The sequence below is a fragment of the Salvelinus fontinalis genome, unplaced genomic scaffold (genome assembly GCF_029448725.1).
Source record: "Salvelinus fontinalis isolate EN_2023a unplaced genomic scaffold, ASM2944872v1 scaffold_0135, whole genome shotgun sequence".
Classification (NCBI taxonomy): domain Eukaryota; kingdom Metazoa; phylum Chordata; class Actinopteri; order Salmoniformes; family Salmonidae; genus Salvelinus; species Salvelinus fontinalis.
In genome coordinates, this window is record NW_026600344.1 from 301,397 (window position 1) to 318,186 (window position 16,790).

The 16,790-nt window shown below is 46.5% G+C and overlaps 1 protein-coding gene across 1 annotated transcript in view; it reads left to right on the forward strand.

Annotated features, from left to right (window-relative positions):
- The window catches only part of LOC129843432 (testican-3-like), a 45,764-nt gene that overhangs the window by 10,534 nt on the left and 18,440 nt on the right, over window positions 1-16,790 (forward strand). The window contains exons 3-5 of the mRNA XM_055912145.1: window positions 6,931-6,970; window positions 8,724-8,832; window positions 15,668-15,803. Coding sequence (XP_055768120.1) covers window positions 6,931-6,970; window positions 8,724-8,832; window positions 15,668-15,803 — 285 coding nt within the window. The remainder of the gene's footprint in view (window positions 1-6,930; window positions 6,971-8,723; window positions 8,833-15,667; window positions 15,804-16,790) is intronic.

A 16,790-nucleotide genomic window follows, 5' to 3' on the forward strand; every position in this document is an offset into this window, starting at 1 on the left:
ATATACAACACATACCACAGGATATACAACACTTATAGACAACACATACCACAGGATATACAACACTTATAGACAACACATACCACAGGATATACAACACTTATAGACAACACATACCACAGGATATACAACACATACCACAGGATATACAACACATACCACAGGATATACAACACGTACCACAGGATATACAACACTTATAGACAACACATACCACAGGATATACAACACTTATAGACAACACATACCACAGGATATACAACACATACCACAGGATATACAACACATACCACAGGATATACAACACTTATAGACAACACATACCACAGGATATACAACACTTATAGACAACACATACCACAGGATATACAACACATACCACAGGATATACAACACATACCACAGGATATACAACACTTATAGACAACACATACCACAGGATATACAACACTTATAGACAACACATACCACAGGATATACAACACATATAGACAACACATACCACAGGATATACAACACATACCACAGGATATACAACACATACCACAGGATATACAACACTTATAGACAACACATATCACAGGATATACAACACTTATAGACAACACATACCACAGGATATACAACACATACCACAGGATAGACAACACTTATAGACAACACATACCACAGGATATACAACACATACCACAGGATATACAACACATACCACAGGATATACAACATATACCACAGGATATACAACACTTATAGACAACACATACCACAGGATATACAACACTTATAGACAACACATATCACAGGATATACAACACATACCACAGGATATACAACACATACCACAGGATATACAACATATACCACAGGATAGACAACACTCATAGACAACACATACCACAGGATATACAACACATATAGACAACACATACCACAGGACAGGACACAGTTGGACGTACTGCCATATTCTCTAAGACGAAGTTGGAGGCGGCTTATGGTAGAGAAATTAACATTATATTCTTTGACAACAGCTCTGGTGGACATTCCTGCAGTCAGCTTGCCAATTGCACACTCCTTCAAAACTAAAGACATCTGTGGCATTGTGTTGTTGAGACAAAACGGCACATTTTAGAGTGGCCTTTTATTGTCCCCAGCACAAGGTGCACCTGTGTGATGATCATGCTGTTTAATCAGCTTCTTGATATTCCATACCTGTCAGGTGGATGGATTATCTTGGCAAAGGAGAAATGCTCACTAACATGGATGTAAAGAGAGAGGGGGGGAAGGAGAGAGAGAGAGAGAGGGGGGGGGGGGAGAGAGAGAGAGAGAGGGGGGGGGGAAGGAGAGAGAGAGAGAGAGAGAGAGGGGGGGAAGGAGAGAGAGAGAGAGATAGAGAGAGAGGGGGGGAAGGAGAGAGAGAGAGAGGGGGGAAGGAGAGAGAGAGAGAGAGAGAGAGGGGGGGGAAGGAGAGAGAGAGAGAGAGAGAGAGAGAGAGAGGGGGGGAAGGAGAGAGAGAGAGAGAGAGAGAGGGGGGGAAGGAGAGAGAGAGAGAGAGAGAGAGAGAGAGGGGGGGGAGGAGAGAGAGAGAGAGAGAGAGGGGGGGAAGGAGAGAGAGAGAGAGAGAGAGGGGGGGAAGGAGAGAGATAGAGAGAGAGAGAGGGGGGGAAGGAGAGAGAGAGAGAGAGGGGGGGAAGGAGAGAGAGAGATAGAGAGAGAGGGGGGGAAGGAGAGAGAGAGAGAGAGGGGGGGGGAGGAGAGAGAGAGAGAGATAGAGAGAGAGGGGGGGAAGGAGAGAGAGAGATAGAGAGAGAGGGGGGGAAGGAGACAGAGAGAGAGAGGGGGGGGGAGGAGAGAGAGAGAGAGAGAGGGGGGGGAGGGAGAGAGAGAGAGAGAGAGAGAGAGAGAGAGAGAGAGGGGGGGAAGGAGAGAGAGAGATAGAGAGAGAGGGGGGGAAGGAGAGAGAGAGATAGAGAGAGAGGGGGGGAAGGAGAGAGAGAGAGAGAGAGAGAGGGGGGGGGGAGGAGAGAGAGAGAGAGAGGGGGGGGGATACTATGGATGACAGGAGGGTCACATTAGAAATTAGATGAGAGAGAGAAAGAGAGGCAGACAGACAGACAGACAGACAGACAGACAGACAGACAGACAGACAGACAGACAGACGGATCTACTATGAAGGACAGGAGGGACACATTATAAATGATATGAGAGAGAGAGAGAAAGGACAGAGATATCTATTATGAAGGACAGGAGGGACATTAGAAATGAGATCAAAGAGGGAGAGAATAGAGACACAGAGAATGACAGAGAGAGAATAGAGAGACACAGAGAAGGACAGAGAGAGAATAGAGAGACACAGAGAAGGACAGAGAGAGAATAGAGAGACACAGAGAAGGACAGAGAGATAATAGAGAGACACAGAGAATGACAGAGAGAGAATAGAGAGACACAGAGAAGGACAGAGAGAAGGGAAGGTGAGCAGATTATCAGGTGGTTTAAATCCTGATTTAGCCTCTTAGCTGATGACGGTTAATCTCTGACCCGCACTACGTAAGGCCAGACCACTGACCGCACTGACCGCTGAGAGACACACACACACACACACACACACACACACACACACACACACACACACACACACACACACACACACACACACACACACACATACACACACACACACACACACACACACACCTGCCTGTCTCTCCAGGCATGTTCTGTGTATCTCTGAAAGCATCTTTTAACAGTGAACAACAAAGACTTTCTGTACATCAAGCTATTAGAGTGGTTAGTCCTCGGGACACACTATAGGGAGGGAGGAGAGGGAGGGAGGGAGGGAGGGAGAGGGAGAGGGTGGAGGGAGGGAGGGAGGGAGGAGAGGGACGGAGGGAGGGAGGGAGGGAGATAGAGAGGGGGGAGAGAGAGAGGGAGAGAGAAAGGAGGGAGGGAGAGAGGGATGGAGGGAGATAGAGAGGGAGAGAAGAAAGGAGAGTGAGAGAGAGCGAGAGAGAGAGTCTGTCTGATATCTCTATCTGTTCTGTCTGTTATCTCTATCTGTTATGTCTGATATCTCTATCTGTCCTGTCTGATATCTCTATCTGTTCTGTCTACTGTCTGATATCTCTATCTGTTCTGTCTGATATCTCTATCTGTTATGTCTGATATCTCTATCTGTCCTGTCTGATATCTCTATCTGTTCTGTCTACTGTCTGATATCTCTATCTGTTCTGTCTGATATCTCTATCTGTTATGTCTGATATCTCTATCTGTTCTGTCTACTGTCTGATATCTCTATCTGTTCTGTCTGATATCTCTATCTGTTCCGTCTGATATCTCTATCTGTCCTGTCTGATATCTCTATCTGTTCTGTCTGATATCTCTATCTGTTCTGTCTGATATCTCTATCTGTCCTGTCTAATATCTCTATCTGTTCTGTCTGATATCTCTATCTGTTCTGTCTGATATCTCTACCTGTTCTGTCTGATATCTCTATCTGTTCTGTCTGATATCTCTATCTGTTCTGTCTACTGTCTGATATCTCTATCTGTTCTGTCTGATATCTATCTGTTCTGTCTACTGTCTGATATCTCTATCTGTTCTGTCTGATATCTCTATCTGTCCTGTCTGATATCTCTATCTGTCCTGTCTGATATCTCTATCTGTTCTGTCTGATATATCTATCTGTCCTGTCTGATATCTCTATCTGTTCTGTCTGATATCTCTATCTGTCCTGTCTGATATCTCTATCTGTTCTGTCTGATATCTCTATCTGTTCTGTCTACTGTCTGATATCTCTATCTGTTCTGTCTGATATCTCTATCTGTTCTGTCTGATATCTCTATCTGTTCTGTCTGATATCTCTATCTGTTCTGTCTGATATCTCTATATGTTCTGTCTGATATCTCTATCTGTTCTGTCTGATATCTCTATCTGTCCTGTCTGATATCTCTATTTGTTCAGTCTGATATCTCTATCTGTTCTGTCTGATATATCTATCTGTTCTGTCTGATATATCTATTTGTTCTGTCTGATATCTCTATCTGTTCTGTCTGATATCTCTATCTGTTCTGTCTGATATCTCTATCTGTTCTGTCTGATATCTCTATCTGTCCTGTCTGATATCTCTATCTGTCCTGTCTGATATCTACCTGTTCTGTCTACTGTCTGATATCTCTATCTGTCCTGTCTGATATCTCTATTTGTTCTGTCTACTGTCTGATATCTCTATCTGTCCTGTCTGATATCTCTATTTGTTCTGTCTACTGTCTGATATCTCTATCTGTCCTGTCTGATATCTCTATCTGTCCTGTCTGATATCTCTATCTGTTCTGTCTGATATCTACCTGTTCTGTCTACTGTCTGATATCTCTATCTGTCCTGTCTGATATCTCTATCTGTTCTGTCTGATATCTCTATCTGTTCTGTCTACTGTCTGATATCTCTATCTGTCCTGTCTGATATCTCTATTTGTTCTGTCTGATATCTCTATCTGTTCTGTCTGATATCTCTATCTGTCCTGTCTGATATCTCTATTTGTTCTGTCTACTGTCTGATATCTCTATCTGTTCTGTCTGATATCTCTATTTGTTCTGTCTACTGTCTGATATCTCTTACTGTTCTGTCTACTGTCTGATATCTCTATCTGTTCTGTCTGATATCTCTATCTGTTCTGTCTGATATCTCTATCTGTCCTGTCTGATATCTCTATCTGTCCTGTCTGATATCTCTATCTGTCCTGTCTGATATCTCTATCTGTCCTGTCTGATATCTCTATCTGTCCTGTCTGATATCTATATCTGTCCTGTCTGATATCTCTATCTGTTCTGTCTGATATCTCTATCTGTTCTGTCTGATATCTCTATCTGTCCTGTCTGATATCTCTATCTGTCCTGTCTGATATCTCTATCTGTTGTTTCTGATATCTCTTACTGTTCTGTCTACTGTCTGATATCTCTATCTGTCCTGTCTGATATCTACCTGTTCTGTCTAATGTCTGATATCTCTATCTGTTCTGTCTGATATCTCTATCTGTTGTGTCTGATATCTCTATCTGTCCTTTCTCATATCTCTATTTGTTCTGTCTGATATCTCTATCTGTCCTGTCTGATATCTCTATCTGTTCTGTCTGATATCTCTATCTGTTCTGTCTACTGCTGTCTGATATCTCTATCTGTTCTGTCTACTGCTGTCTGATATCTCTATCTGTCCTGTCTGATATCTCTATCTGTTCAGTCTACTGCTGTCTGATATCTCTATCTGTCCTGTCTGATATCTCTATCTGTCCTGTCTGATATCTCTAACTGTTCTGTCTGATATCTCTATCTGTCCTGTCTGATATCTCTATCTGTCTGATATCTCTATCTGTCTTATATCTCTATCTGTTCTGTCTGATATCTCTATCTGTCTGATATCTCTATCTGTCCTGTCTGATATCTCTATCTGTCCTGTCTGATATCTCTATCTGTTCTGTCTGATATCTCTATCTGTCTGATATCTCTATCTGTGATATCTCTCTCTGTTCTGTCTGATATCTCTATTTGTTCTTTCTACTGCTGTCTGATATCTCTATCTGTTCTGTCTACTGCTGTCTGATATCTCTATTTGTTCTGTCTACTGCTGTCTGTTATCTCTATCTGTCCTGTCTGATATCTATCTGTCCTGTCTGATATCTCTATTTGTTCTGTCTACTGCTGTCTGATATCTCTATCTGTCTGTTATCTCTATCTGTCCTGTCTGATATCTCTATTTGTTCTGTCTACTGCTGTCTGATATCTCTATCTGTTCTGTCTGATATCTCTATCTGTCTGATATCTCTATCTGTCCTGTCTGATATCTCTATCTGTCCTGTCTGATATCTCTATCTGTTCTGTCTGATATCTCTATCTGTCTGATATCTCTATCTGTCTGATATCTCTCTCTGTTCTGTCTGATATCTCTATCTGTCTGATATCTCTATCTGTTCTGTCTGATATCTCTATTTGTTCTGTCTACTGCTGTCTGATATCTCTATCTGTTCTGTCTACTGCTGTCTGATATCTCTATTTGTTCTGTCTACTGCTGTCTGTTATCTCTATCTGTCCTGTCTGATATCTATCTGTCCTGTCTGATATCTCTATTTGTTCTGTCTACTGCTGTCTGATATCTCTATCTGTCTGTTATCTCTATCTGTCCTGTCTGATATCTCTATTTGTTCTGTCTACTGCTGTCTGATATCTCTATCTGTTCTGTCTGATATCTCTATTTGTTCTGTCTACTGTCTGATATCTCTATCTGTCCTGTCTGATATATCTATCTGTTCTGTCTACTGTCTGTTATCTCTATCTGTCCTGTCTGATATATCTATCTGTTCTGTCTACTGCTGTCTGTTATCTCTATCTGTTCTGTCTGCTATCTCTATCTGTCCTGTCTGATATCTCTATTTGTTCTGTCTACTGTCTGATATCTCTTACTGTTCTGTCTACTGTCTGATATCTCTATCTGTTCTGTCTACTGTCTGATATCTCTATCTGTCCTGTCTGATATATCTATCTGTTCTGTCTACTGTCTGTTATCTCTATCTGTCCTGTCTGATATATCTATCTGTTCTGTCTACTGCTGTCTGATATCTCTATTTGTTCTGTCTGATATCTCTATCTGTTCTGTCTGATATCTCTATCTGTTGTGTCTGTTATCTCTATCTGTCCTGTCTGATATCTCTATCTGTTCTGTCTACTGCTGTCTGACAGGAAGTGGAGGTTGGTAACATCTAAACACTATATTCTCTATTTACTGTTTGTTTTTTTGTTTTGTTTGTTTGTTTGTTTGTTTGTTTGTTTGTTTGTGTGTGTGTGTGTGTGTGTGTGTGTGTGTGTGTGTGTGTGTGTGTGTGTGTGTGTGTGTGTGTGTGTGTGTGTGTGTTGTAATGTTAATCATCCTGATGGTTGTGTGTTTCAGGAGCCAGGTACATGGAATCCTGGGAAAACGTTTGATCAAGGTGGGTGTCGACTTCATCAGAATAGAGAACAAAGCTACAATTTAAAAAAACACACACACACACACACACACACACACACACACACACACACACACACACACACAGAGAGAGACACACACACAAAGGTACACACAGGTACACACACACACACAGGTACACAGGCACAGTATGATTAGTGTGTGGTGGAGGATAGAGAGAGGTTATTTATTGAAGAGGATTACAGTAAGACATTACACCAGAGGTCACTGATCTGAACAGCTGAACCAGGATCAGTTTATAAGACATTACACCAGAGGTCACTGCTCTGAACAGCTGAACCAGGATCAGTTTATAAGACATTACACCAGAGGTCACTGCTCTGAACAGCTGAACCAGGATCAGTTTATAAGACATTACACCAGAGGTCACTGCTCTGAACAGCTGAACAAGGATCAGTTTATAAGACATTACACCAGAGGTCACTGCTCTGAACAGCTGAACAAGGATCAGTTTATAAGACATTACACCAGAGGTCACTGCTCTGAACAGCTGAACCAGGATCAGTTTATAAGACATTACACCAGAGGTCACTGCTCTGAACAGCTGAACAAGGATCAGTTTATAAGACATTACACCAGAGGTCACTGCTCTGAACAGCTGAACCAGGATCAGTTTATAAGACATTACACCAGAGGTCACTGCTCTGAACAGCTGAACAAGGATCAGTTTATAAGACATTACACCAGAGGTCACTGCTCTGAACAGCTGAACCAGGATCAGTTTATAAGACATTACACCAGAGGTCCCTGATCTGAACAGCTGAACCAGGATCAGTTTATAACTGGGGTCAGGTTAAAGTTGAAAACGTTGACCCTCTGGACAACAACACCACAATAACAACTGACCTGGAACCAGCAGCCGTAGCAACCTCGCTCTATAGTATAAACTGAACTGGGGTCAGTTTAAGGTTGAAAACGTTGAACCTCTGGACAACAACACCTATAGTACACATAGACATACACACACATCCTTGTTGAATTTTTAAATCATAATACCATTTTTCCATTACATTTTTCTCTGCTGTGTTCATAAGTCCATGCTAGGTAAAGCCCCGCCTTATCTCAGCTCACTGGTCACCATAGCAACAGCCACCCGTAGCACGCCCTCCAGCAGGTATATCTCACTGGTCGTCCCCAAAGCAAACACCTCCTTTGGCCGCCTTTCCTTCCAGTTCTCTGCTGCCAATGACTGGAACGAGTTGAAAAAAAATCACTGAAGCTGGAGACTCATATCTCCCTCACTAACTTTAAACATTAGCTGTCAGAGCAGCTCACAGATCATTACAGCTGTACACAGCTCATCTGTAAATAGCCCACCCATCTACCCAACTACCTCATCCCCATATTGTTATTTATTTTTGCTCCTTTGCACCCCAGTAACGCTACTTTCAACATCATCATCTGCACATCTTTCACTACAATGCTAAATTGTAGTTATTCTGCCTCTATAGCCTATTTATTGCCTTACCTCCCTACTCTTCTACATTTGCACTCACTGTATATAGACATTTCTACTGTATTATTGACTGTTTGTTTACTCCATGTGTAACTCTGTGTTTGTGTCGAACTGCTTTGCTTTATCTTGGCCAGGTCTCAGTTGTAAATGAGAACTTGTTCTCAACTGGCCGACCTGGTTAAATAAAGGTGAAATAAATGAATAAATGTGTGTGTGTGTGTGTGTGTGTGTGTGTGTGTGTGTGTTTGTATGTGTGTAGGTCTGAACCAAGATAAAGACCCCTGTCTGAAGATCAAGTGTAGCCGTCACAAAGTGTGTGTTGCAGAGCACGACCAGACTGCTGCTTGTGTTAGTCAGAGGAGAGTCAGGTAGTTACCCCACACCACTACCAGACTGCTGCTGGTGTTAGTCAGAGGAGAGTCAGGTAGTTACCCCACACCACTACCAGACTGCTGCTGGTGTTAGTCAGAGGAGAGTCAGGTAGTTACCCCACACCACTACCAGACTGCTGCTGGTGTTAGTCAGAGGAGAGTCAGGTAGTTACCCCACACACACCACTACCAGACTGCTGCTGGTGTTAGTCAGAGGAGAGTCAGGTAGTTACCCCACACCACTACCAGACTGCTGCTGGTGTTAGTCAGAGGAGAGTCAGGTAGTTACCCCACACCACTACCAGACTGCTGCTGGTGTTAGTCAGAGGAGAGTCAGGTAGTTACCCCACACCACTACCAGACTGCTGCTGGTGTTAGTCAGAGGAGAGTCAGGTAGTTACCCCACACCACTACCAGACTGCTGCTGGTGTTAGTCAGAGGAGAGTCAGGTAGTTACCCCACACCACTACCAGACTGCTGCTGGTGTTAGTCAGAGGAGAGTCAGGTAGTTACCCCACACCACTACCAGACTGCTGCTGGTGTTAGTCAGAGGAGAGTCAGGTAGTTACCCCACACCACTACCAGACTGCTGCTGGTGTTAGTCAGAGGAGAGTCAGGTAGTTACCCCACACCACTACCAGACTGCTGCTGGTGTTAGTCAGAGGAGAGTCAGGTAGTTACCCCACACCACTACCAGACTGCTGCTGGTGTTAGTCAGAGGAGAGTCAGGTAGTTACCCCACACCACTACCAGACTGCTGCTGGTGTTAGTCAGAGGAGAGTCAGGTAGTTACCCCACACCACTACCAGACTGCTGCTGGTGTTAGTCAGAGGAGAGTCAGGTAGTTACCCCACACCACTACCAGACTGCTGCTGGTGTTAGTCAGAGGAGAGTCAGGTAGTTACCCCACACCACTACCAGACTGCTGCTGGTGTTAGTCAGAGGAGAGTCAGGTAGTTACCCCACACCACTACCAGACTGCTGCTGGTGTTAGTCAGAGGAGAGTCAGGTAGTTACCCCACACCACTACCAGACTGCTGCTGGTGTTAGTCAGAGGAGAGTCAGGTAGTTACCCCACACACACCACTACCAGACTGCTGCTGGTGTTAGTCAGAGGAGAGTCAGGTAGTTACCCCACACACACCACTACCAGACTGCTGCTGGTGTTAGTCAGAGGAGAGTCAGGTAGTTACCCCACACACACCACTACCAGACTGCTGCTGGTGTTAGTCAGAGGAGAGTCAGGTAGTTACCCCACACCACTACCAGACTGCTGCTGGTGTTAGTCAGAGGAGAGTCAGGTAGTTACCCCACACCACTACCAGACTGCTGCTGGTGTTAGTCAGAGGAGAGTCAGGTAGTTACCCCACACCACTACCAGACTGCTGCTGGTGTTAGTCAGAGGAGAGTCAGGTAGTTACCCCACACACACCACTACCAGACTGCTGCTGGTGTTAGTCAGGGGAGAGTCAGGTAGTTACCCCACACCACTACCAGACTGCTGCTGGTGTTAGTCAGAGGAGAGTCAGGTAGTTACCCAAAACCACTACCAGACTGCTGCTGGTGTTAGTCAGAGGAGAGTCAGGTAGTTACCACACACCACTACCAGACTGCTGCTGGTGTTAGTCAGAGGAGAGTCAGGTAGTTACCCCACACCACTTCCAGACTGCTGCTGGTGTTAGTCAGAGGAGAGTCAGGTAGTTACCCCACACCACTACCAGACTGCTGCTGGTGTTAGTCAGAGGAGAGTCAGGTAGTTACCACACACCACTACCAGACTGCTGCTGGTGTTAGTCAGAGGAGAGTCAGGTAGTTACCCCACACCACTACCAGACTGCTGCTGGTGTTAGTCAGAGGAGAGTCAGGTAGTTACCCCACACCACTACCAGACTGCTGCTGGTGTTAGTCAGAGGAGAGTCAGGTAGTTACCACACACCACTACCAGACTGCTGCTGGTGTTAGTCAGAGGAGAGTCAGGTAGTTACCCCACACCACTACCAGACTGCTGCTGGTGTTAGTCAGAGGAGAGTCAGGTAGTTACCCCACACCACTACCAGACTGCTGCTGGTGTTAGTCAGAGGAGAGTCAGGTAGTTACCCCACACACACCACTACCAGACTGCTGCTGGTGTTAGTCAGGGGAGAGTCAGGTAGTTACCCCACACCACTACCAGACTGCTGCTGGTGTTAGTCAGAGGAGAGTCAGGTAGTTACCCCACACCACTACCAGACTGCTGCTGGTGTTAGTCAGAGGAGAGTCAGGTAGTTACCCCACACCACTACCAGACTGCTGCTGGTGTTAGTCAGAGGAGAGTCAGGTAGTTACCACACACCACTACCAGACTGCTGCTGGTGTTAGTCAGAGGAGAGTCAGGTAGTTACCCCACACCACTACCAGACTGCTGCTGGTGTTAGTCAGAGGAGAGTCAGGTAGTTACCCCACACCACTACCAGACTGCTGCTGGTGTTAGTCAGAGGAGAGTCAGGTAGTTACCACACACCACTACCAGACTGCTGCTGGTGTTAGTCAGAGGAGAGTCAGGTAGTTACCCCACACCACTACCAGACTGCTGCTGGTGTTAGTCAGAGGAGAGTCAGGTAGTTACCCCACACCACTACCAGACTGCTGCTGGTGTTAGTCAGAGGAGAGTCAGGTAGTTACCACACACCACTACCAGACTGCTGCTGGTGTTAGTCAGAGGAGAGTCAGGTAGTTAACCCACACCACTACCAGACTGCTGCTGGTGTTAGTCAGAGGAGAGTCAGGTAGTTACCCCACACCACTACCAGACTGCTGCTGGTGTTAGTCAGAGGAGAGTCAGGTAGTTACCCCACACCACTACCAGACTGCTGCTGGTGTTAGTCAGAGGAGAGTCAGGTAGTTACCCCACACCACTACCAGACTGCTGCTGGTGTTAGTCAGGGGAGAGTCAGGTAGTTACCCCACACCACTACCAGACTGCTGCTGGTGTTAGTCAGAGGAGAGTCAGGTAGTTACCCCACACCACTACCAGACTGCTGCTGGTGTTAGTCAGAGGAGAGTCAGGTAGTTACCACACACCACTACCAGACTGCTGCTGGTGTTAGTCAGAGGAGAGTCAGGTAGTTACCCCACACCACTACCAGACTGCTGCTGGTGTTAGTCAGAGGAGAGTCAGGTAGTTACCCCACACCACTACCAGACTGCTGCTGGTGTTAGTCAGAGGAGAGTCAGGTAGTTACCCCACACCACTACCAGACTGCTGCTGGTGTTAGTCAGAGGAGAGTCAGGTAGTTACCACACACACACCACTACCAGACTGCTGCTGGTGTTAGTCAGAGGAGAGTCAGGTAGTTACCCCACACCACTACCAGACTGCTGCTGGTGTTAGTCAGAGGAGAGTCAGGTAGTTACCCCACACCACTACCAGACTGCTGCTGGTGTTAGTCAGAGGAGAGTCAGGTAGTTACCCCACACCACTACCAGACTGCTGCTGGTGTTAGTCAGAGGAGAGTCAGGTAGTTACCCCACACCACTACCAGACTGCTGCTTGTGTTAGTCAGAGGAGAGTCAGGTAGTTACCCCACACCACTACCAGACTGCTGCTGGTGTTAGTCAGAGGAGAGTCAGGTAGTTACCCCACACCACTACCAGACTGCTGCTGGTGTTAGTCAGAGGAGAGTCAGGTAGTTACCCCACACAGACCACTACCAGACTGCTGCTGGTGTTAGTCAGAGGAGAGTCAGGTAGTTACCCCACACCACTACCAGATTGCTGCTGGTGTTAGTCAGAGGAGAGTCAGGTAGTTACCCCACACACACCACTACCAGACTGCTGATGGTGTTAGTCAGAGGAGAGTCAGGTAGTTACCCCACACCACTACCAGACTGCTGCTGGTGTTAGTCAGAGGAGAGTCAGGTAGTTACCCCCAGACCACTACCAGACTGCTGCTGGTGTTAGTCAGAGGAGAGTCAGGTAGTTACCCCACAACACTACCAGACTGCTGCTGGTGTTAGTCAGAGGAGAGTCAGGTAGTTACCCCACACCACTACCAGACTGCTGCTGGTGTTAGCCAGAGGAGAGTCAGGTAGTTACCCCACACAGACCACTACCAGACTGCTGCTGGTGTTAGTCAGAGGAGAGTCAGGTAGTTACCCCACACCACTACCAGACTGCTGCTGGTGTTAGTCAGAGGAGAGTCAGGTAGTTACCCCACACCACTACCAGACTGCTGCTGGTGTTAGTCAGAGGAGAGTCAGGTAGTTACCCCACACCACTACCAGACTGCTGCTGGTGTTAGTCAGAGGAGAGTCAGGTAGTTACCCCACACCACTACCAGACTGCTGCTGGTGTGAGTCAGAGGAGAGTCAGGTAGTTACCCCACACCACTACCAGACTGCTGCTGGTGTTAGTCAGAGGAGAGTCAGGTAGTTACCCCACACCACTACCAGACTGCTGCTGGTGTTAGTCAGAGGAGAGTCAGGTAGTTACCCCACACCACTACCAGACTGCTGCTGGTGTTAGTCAGAGGAGAGTCAGGTAGTTACCCCACACCACTACCAGACTGCTGCTGGTGTTAGTCAGAGGAGAGTCAGGTAGTTACCCCACACCACTACCAGACTGCTGCTGGTGTTAGTCAGAGGAGAGTCAGGTAGTTACCCCACACCACTACCAGACTGCTGCTGGTGTTAGTCAGAGGAGAGTCAGGTAGTTACCCCACACAGACCACTACCAGACTGCTGCTGGTGTTAGTCAGAGGAGAGTCAGGTAGTTACCCCACACCACTACCAGACTGCTGCTGGTGTTAGTCAGAGGAGAGTCAGGTAGTTACCACACACCACTACCAGACTGCTGCTGGTGTTAGTCAGAGGAGAGTCAGGTAGTTACCACACACCACTACCAGACTGCTGCTGGTGTTAGTCAGAGGAGAGTCAGGTAGTTACCCCACACCACTACCAGACTGCTGCTGGTGTTAGTCAGAGGAGAGTCAGGTAGTTACCCCACACCACTACCAGACTGCTGCTGGTGTTAGTCAGAGGAGAGTCAGGTAGTTACCCCACACCACTACCAGACTGCTGCTTGTGTTAGTCAGAGGAGAGTCAGGTAGTTACCCCACACCACTACCAGACTGCTGCTGGTGTTAGTCAGAGGAGAGTCAGGTAGTTACCCCACACCACTACCAGACTGCTGCTGGTGTTAGTCAGAGGAGAGTCAGGTAGTTACCCCACACAGACCACTACCAGACTGCTGCTGGTGTTAGTCAGAGGAGAGTCAGGTAGTTACCCCACACCACTACCAGATTGCTGCTGGTGTTAGTCAGAGGAGAGTCAGGTAGTTACCCCACACACACCACTACCAGACTGCTGATGGTGTTAGTCAGAGGAGAGTCAGGTAGTTACCCCACACCACTACCAGACTGCTGCTGGTGTTAGTCAGAGGAGAGTCAGGTAGTTACCCCCAGACCACTACCAGACTGCTGCTGGTGTTAGTCAGAGGTGAGTCAGGTAGTTACCCCACAACACTACCAGACTGCTGCTGGTGTTAGTCAGAGGAGAGTCAGGTAGTTACCCCACACCACTACCAGACTGCTGCTGGTGTTAGCCAGAGGAGAGTCAGGTAGTTACCCCACACAGACCACTACCAGACTGCTGCTGGTGTTAGTCAGAGGAGAGTCAGGTAGTTACCCCACACCACTACCAGACTGCTGCTGGTGTTAGTCAGAGGAGAGTCAGGTAGTTACCCCACACCACTACCAGACTGCTGCTGGTGTTAGTCAGAGGAGAGTCAGGTAGTTACCCCACACCACTACCAGACTGCTGCTGGTGTTAGTCAGAGGAGAGTCAGGTAGTTACCCCACACCACTACCAGACTGCTGCTGGTGTGAGTCAGAGGAGAGTCAGGTAGTTACCCCACACCACTACCAGACTGCTGCTGGTGTTAGTCAGAGGAGAGTCAGGTAGTTACCCCACACCACTACCAGACTGCTGCTGGTGTTAGTCAGAGGAGAGTCAGGTAGTTACCCCACACCACTACCAGACTGCTGCTGGTGTTAGTCAGAGGAGAGTCAGGTAGTTACCCCACACCACTACCAGACTGCTGCTGGTGTTAGTCAGAGGAGAGTCAGGTAGTTACCCCACACCACTACCAGACTGCTGCTGGTGTTAGTCAGAGGAGAGTCAGGTAGTTACCCCACACCACTACCAGACTGCTGCTGGTGTTAGTCAGAGGAGAGTCAGGTAGTTACCCCACACAGACCACTACCAGACTGCTGCTGGTGTTAGTCAGAGGAGAGTCAGGTAGTTACCCCACACCACTACCAGACTGCTGCTGGTGTTAGTCAGAGGAGAGTCAGGTAGTTACCACACACCACTACCAGACTGCTGCTGGTGTTAGTCAGAGGAGAGTCAGGTAGTTACCACACACCACTACCAGACTGCTGCTGGTGTTAGTCAGAGGAGAGTCAGGTAGTTACCCCACACCACTACCAGACTGCTGCTGGTGTTAGTCAGAGGAGAGTCAGGTAGTTACCCCACACCACTACCAGACTGCTGCTGGTGTTAGTCAGAGGAGAGTCAGGTAGTTACCACACACACACACACACACACACACACACACACACACACACACACACACACACACACACACACACACACACACACACACACACACACACACACACACACACACACACACAGACACAGTGACTCACACACACACACACACACACACCGTCATTGTGTTGACTCTGACTCTGGTTCAGCTAGAACTGTGTTCTAGTGGTTCTGTTACTACTAGACTCTGGTTCAGCTGTGACTGGACACCATGTTCTGACACATAACTGGATGTTGTATAGTGTCAAGGAACCGGGCCTGTCTCTGAGTCCAGGGCCCAAATGCAGGCGCTGTCCAGTGGTCCGTCCTTCTCCTGTGTGTGGTACTGACGGACACAGCTACTCAACCAAGGTAATACACACATTATTACACAATACACAGACAAATAGACACATATAACACTACTATAGATACATAATCCTGTCCTCATTCACCCTGTTAAAACTTCTTATGGCTGAGATCCCGCTAACGGACAACAGCCATTGAAAGTACAGGGCACCAAATTCAAACAACAGAAATCTCATAATTAAAATTCCTCAGACAGTCATGTGTTTTATACCGTTTTAGATGTAATCTTGTTGTTAATCCCACCAAAGTGTCCGATTTCAAATATGCTTTTTCAGCGAAAGCACTACAAACGATTATGTCAGGTCACCACAAAACCACAATAAACATAGCCATTTTTCCAGCCAAAGATAGAAGACAAAAAAGCAGAAATAGAGATAAAATGAATCACTAACCTTCAGAATCCCAGGAATCCCAGGTTCACAATAAATGCTTGATTTGTTCGATAATGTCCGTTATTTATGTCCAATTAGCTACTTTGGTTAGCGAGTTTGGTAAACAATTCCAAAGTCACGAAGCGCGTTCACTAAAACGTGAGGAAATGTCCAAAAGTTCCGTAACAGTCAGTAGAAACATGTCAAACGATGTATTGAATCAATCTTTAGAATGTAGTTAACATAAATCTTGAATAACTTTCCAACCGGAGAATTAAATCGACTTCAGATGAGCGATGGAACGGAGCTGCCTCTTATGTTAACGCGCATTGTCAGGTCATGGCAGACTAATTCTCCTCTCATTCGCCTTCACAGTAGAGTCATCAGACAAAGTTCTACAGACTGTTGACATCTAGTGGAAGCCGTAGGAAGTGAAAACTCATTCATATCTCGCTGGGATTTTATGATTGAAACACGACCAGCCTCAGAATTCCCACTTCCTGTTTGGATTTTTTCTCAGGTTTTTGCCCGCCATGTGAGTTCTGTTATACTCACAGAATGTTTTCTATCCAATACTAATAATAATATGCATATATTAGCAACTATGACTGAGGAGCAGGCCGTTTACTCTGGGCACCTCTGGGCA